Source organism: Pongo pygmaeus, chromosome 9 (assembly GCF_028885625.2).
Source record: "Pongo pygmaeus isolate AG05252 chromosome 9, NHGRI_mPonPyg2-v2.0_pri, whole genome shotgun sequence".
In the NCBI taxonomy this organism is placed as follows: Eukaryota; Metazoa; Chordata; class Mammalia; order Primates; family Hominidae; genus Pongo; species Pongo pygmaeus.
Window position 1 is genome coordinate 71,813,040 of NC_072382.2, and position 3,763 is coordinate 71,816,802.

Sequence of the window (3,763 nt, forward strand, 5' to 3'; positions counted from 1 at the left end):
CATTGGTGGGGGCAGTCTATATATATACACATATATTATATATTATATTATATATTATATTATAATATATATTATATTACATATTATATTATAATATATTATATATTATATAGTATATTATAATATATAATATATTATAATATATAATTATAATATATAATATATTATATATTATATTTATTATAATATATTATATATTATATATTATATTATATATATTATATTATATATTATATTTTATATATTATATATTATATTATATATAATATGTTATATTATATATTATATTATATATAATATGTTATATTATATATTATATTATATATAATATGTTATATTATATATTATATTATATATAATATGTTATATTATATATTATATTATATATATGTTATATTATATATTATATTATATATATGTTATATTATATATTATATTATATATAATATGTTATATTATATATTAAATATTATACATTATATATAATATATATAATATATAGATACAAAATACATAAAATATATAAATATATAATATATATACACACAAACATATATTATACACACACATATATATGCACACATATATATATTTAGAATCAATCTAAATTTTAAAAGATTAAAGGGACACAACAACCAACTACTAACAGAAACCCATCATTATTAAACTAACAGAAACCCATCATTATTAAAACAATTGTGTAATTTTGAATATGTATTATATATTGATTATATTATTAGCTTTAGTATAATTTGCTTAGATTTGAAATATTATCGTGGTTATGTAGGAGAATCTGTTATTAGAAGGTGCATATTAAATATTGATTGAGAAAGATTATAATGTCTAAAATTACATTCAAGTGAGAGTAAAAATAAAAACGTATATGGATGTGGGCGAGTGTGTGTGTCTGTAGAGATGGAGGGAGAGAGAGAGACAGAAGGAGAAAAACTGTGTGAAAAATATGTTATCAATCCAGTAATGAAAATACGAGTTTGACTGGCTGCTCTGAAAAGCCATCTTTGCGTTGTTCCTCGTCCGCCTCCATGCTCGCCGCTGCTGCCTCCGCCGTGCGCCTCCTCCGCCACCGCGGACTCTGGCAGCTTTACCGCCAGAGTCCCTGAACTCTCGCTTTCTTTTTTTTTTTATTATTTTTTTTAGTTGTTTATTATTATTATTATTATTATTATTATTATTATTATTATTATACTTTAGGTTTTATGGTACATGTGTGCAATGTGCAGGTAAGTTACATATGTATACATGTGCCATGCTGGTGCGCTGCACCCACTATCTCGTCATCTAGCATTAAGCATATCTCCCAATGCTATCCCTCCCCACTCCCCCCACCCCACAACAGTCCCCGAAGTGTGATGTTCCCCTTCCTGTGTCCATGTGTTCTCATTGTTCAATTCCCATCTATGAGTGAGAATATGCGGTGTTTGGTTTTTTGTTCTTGCGATAGTTTACTGAGAGTGATGATTTCCAATTTCATCCATGTCCCTATAAAGGACATGAACTCATCCTTTTTTATGGCTGCATAGTATTCCATGGTGTATATGTGTCACATTCTCTTAATCCAGTCTATCATTGTTGGACATTTGGGTTGGTTCCAAGTCTTTGCTATTGTGAATAATGCCGCAATAAACATACGTGTGCATGTGTCTTTATAGCAGCATGATTTATAGTCCTTTGGGTATATACCCAGTAATGGGATGGCTGGGTCAAATGGAATTTCTAGTTCTAGATCCCTGAGGAATCGCCACACTGACTTCCACAAGGGTTGAACTAGTTTACAGTCCCACCAACAGTGTAAAAGTGTTCCTATTTCTCCACATCCTCTCCAGCACCTGTTGTTTCCTGACTTTTTAATGATTGCCATTCTAACTGGTGTGAGATGGTATCTCATTGTGGTTTTGATTTGCATTTCTCTGATGGCCAGTGATGGTGAGCATTTTTTCATGTGTTTTTTGGCTGCATAAATGTCTTCTTTTGAGAAGTGTCTGCTCATGTCCTTCGCCCACTAAAGAGCCCGCATCTCGCTTTCTTTTTAATCCCCTGCATAGGATCCCGGCGTGCCCCACCATGTCAGACGCAGCCGTAGACACCAGCTCCGAAATCACCACCAAGGACTTAAAGGAGAAGGAAGTCGTGGAAGAGGCGGAAAATAGAAGAGACGCCCCTGCTAACGGGAATGCTAATGAGGAAAATGGGGAGCAGGAGGCTGACAATGAGGCAGATGAAGAAGAGGAAGAAGGTGGGGAGGAAGAGGAGGAGGAAGAAGGAGGTGACGGTGAGGAAGAGGATGGAGATGAAGATGAGGAAGCTGAGTCAGCTACGGGCAAGCGGGCAGCTGAAGATGATGAGGATGACGATGTCGATACCAAGAAGCAGAAGACCGACGAGGATGACTAGACAGCAAAAAAGGAAAAGTTAAACTAAAAAAAAAAAAGTCCGCCGTGACCTATTCACCCTCCACTTCCCGTCTCAGAATCTAAACGTGGTCACCTTCAAGTAGAGAGGCCCGCCCGTCCACCCACCGTGGGCAGTGCCACCCGCAGATGACACGCGCTCTCCACCACCCAACCCAAACCATGAGAATTTGCAACAGGGGAGGAAAAAAGAACCAAAACTTCCACGGCCCTGCTTTTTTTCTTAAAAGTACTTTAAAAAGGAAATTTGTTTGTATTTTTTATTTACATTTTTTATTTTTGTACATATTGTTAGGGTCAGCCATTTTTAATGATCTCAGATGACCAAACCAGCCTTCGGAGCGTTCTGTCCTACTTCTGACTTTACTTGTGGTGTGACCATGTTCATTATAATCTCAAAGGAGAAAAAAAACCTTGTAAAAAAAGCAAAAATGACAACAGAAAAACAATCTTATTCAGAGCATTCCAGTAACTTTTTTGTGTATGTACTTAGCTGTACTATAAGTAGTTGGTTTGTATGAGATGGTTAAAAAGGCCAAAGATAAAAGGTTTCTTTTTTTTCCTTTTTTGTCTATGAAGTTGCTGTTTATTTTTTTTGGCCTGTTTGATGTATGTGTGAAACAATGTTGTCCAACAATAAACAGGGATTTTAATTTTATTTTGCTGAGTTGTTCTAACAAAAAAAAAAAAAAGAAAATACAAGTTTTTATTATGTTATTCTTTCACCTTTTTCATAGACTTGAAATTTATAAAGGCTAAAAGTTGTAAGTGGGGAAATACCTATGGGTGTATAGAAATATATGGGTGTGTGTGTGTATATGTGTTTAATATATACGTACACCATATGTGTATATGTATGTAATTACATATCTATGTATGTGTGTATATACATCCCTCATGCCAGAATCCTCCATCATCCTATATTTCAAGAAAGATGGGACAGTCTCTCAGGTAATTACTAGATAATTACCGAATGCTGAGGGAAGTCTCAAGACAAACAGGATAATCTGATTGGTAGGTGTTAAGAATGCAGAATTAGAATGCAGAGGAAGCAAAATAATTGTATTTCTTCCTGACTAGCATGTGATTTCCATTGAGACTGGAACAGGGGGTTTGCCAAGTCAGGGGGTTTAACTGTGACCCCTGAACACCCTGTGCTTCCCTCATGCTCTTAACACATTATATTGTAATTATAAATAATTGCACATAAGACTGTGAAATTCTTGAGGCCAGGAACTATGTTTTAGTTATACCTGTGTGCCTAATGCTTAACTTGGGCATGGCACATAAAAGCTCAGCACAAATAAAGTTTCAACAGATGCATGAATGATAAC

At 34.1% G+C, this 3,763-nt stretch overlaps 1 protein-coding gene across 1 annotated transcript; it reads left to right on the top strand.

Annotated features, from left to right (window-relative positions):
• Nucleotides 1-2,067: 2,067 nt before the first annotated feature.
• LOC129007830 (prothymosin alpha-like) lies at nt 2,068-3,079 on the top strand. Its single transcript, XM_054439126.2, has one exon. The coding sequence runs from the start codon at nt 2,083-2,085 to the stop codon at nt 2,410-2,412; it is 330 nt and encodes a 109-aa protein (XP_054295101.1). The 5' UTR covers nt 2,068-2,082; the 3' UTR covers nt 2,413-3,079.
• Nucleotides 3,080-3,763: the final 684 nt, after the last annotated feature.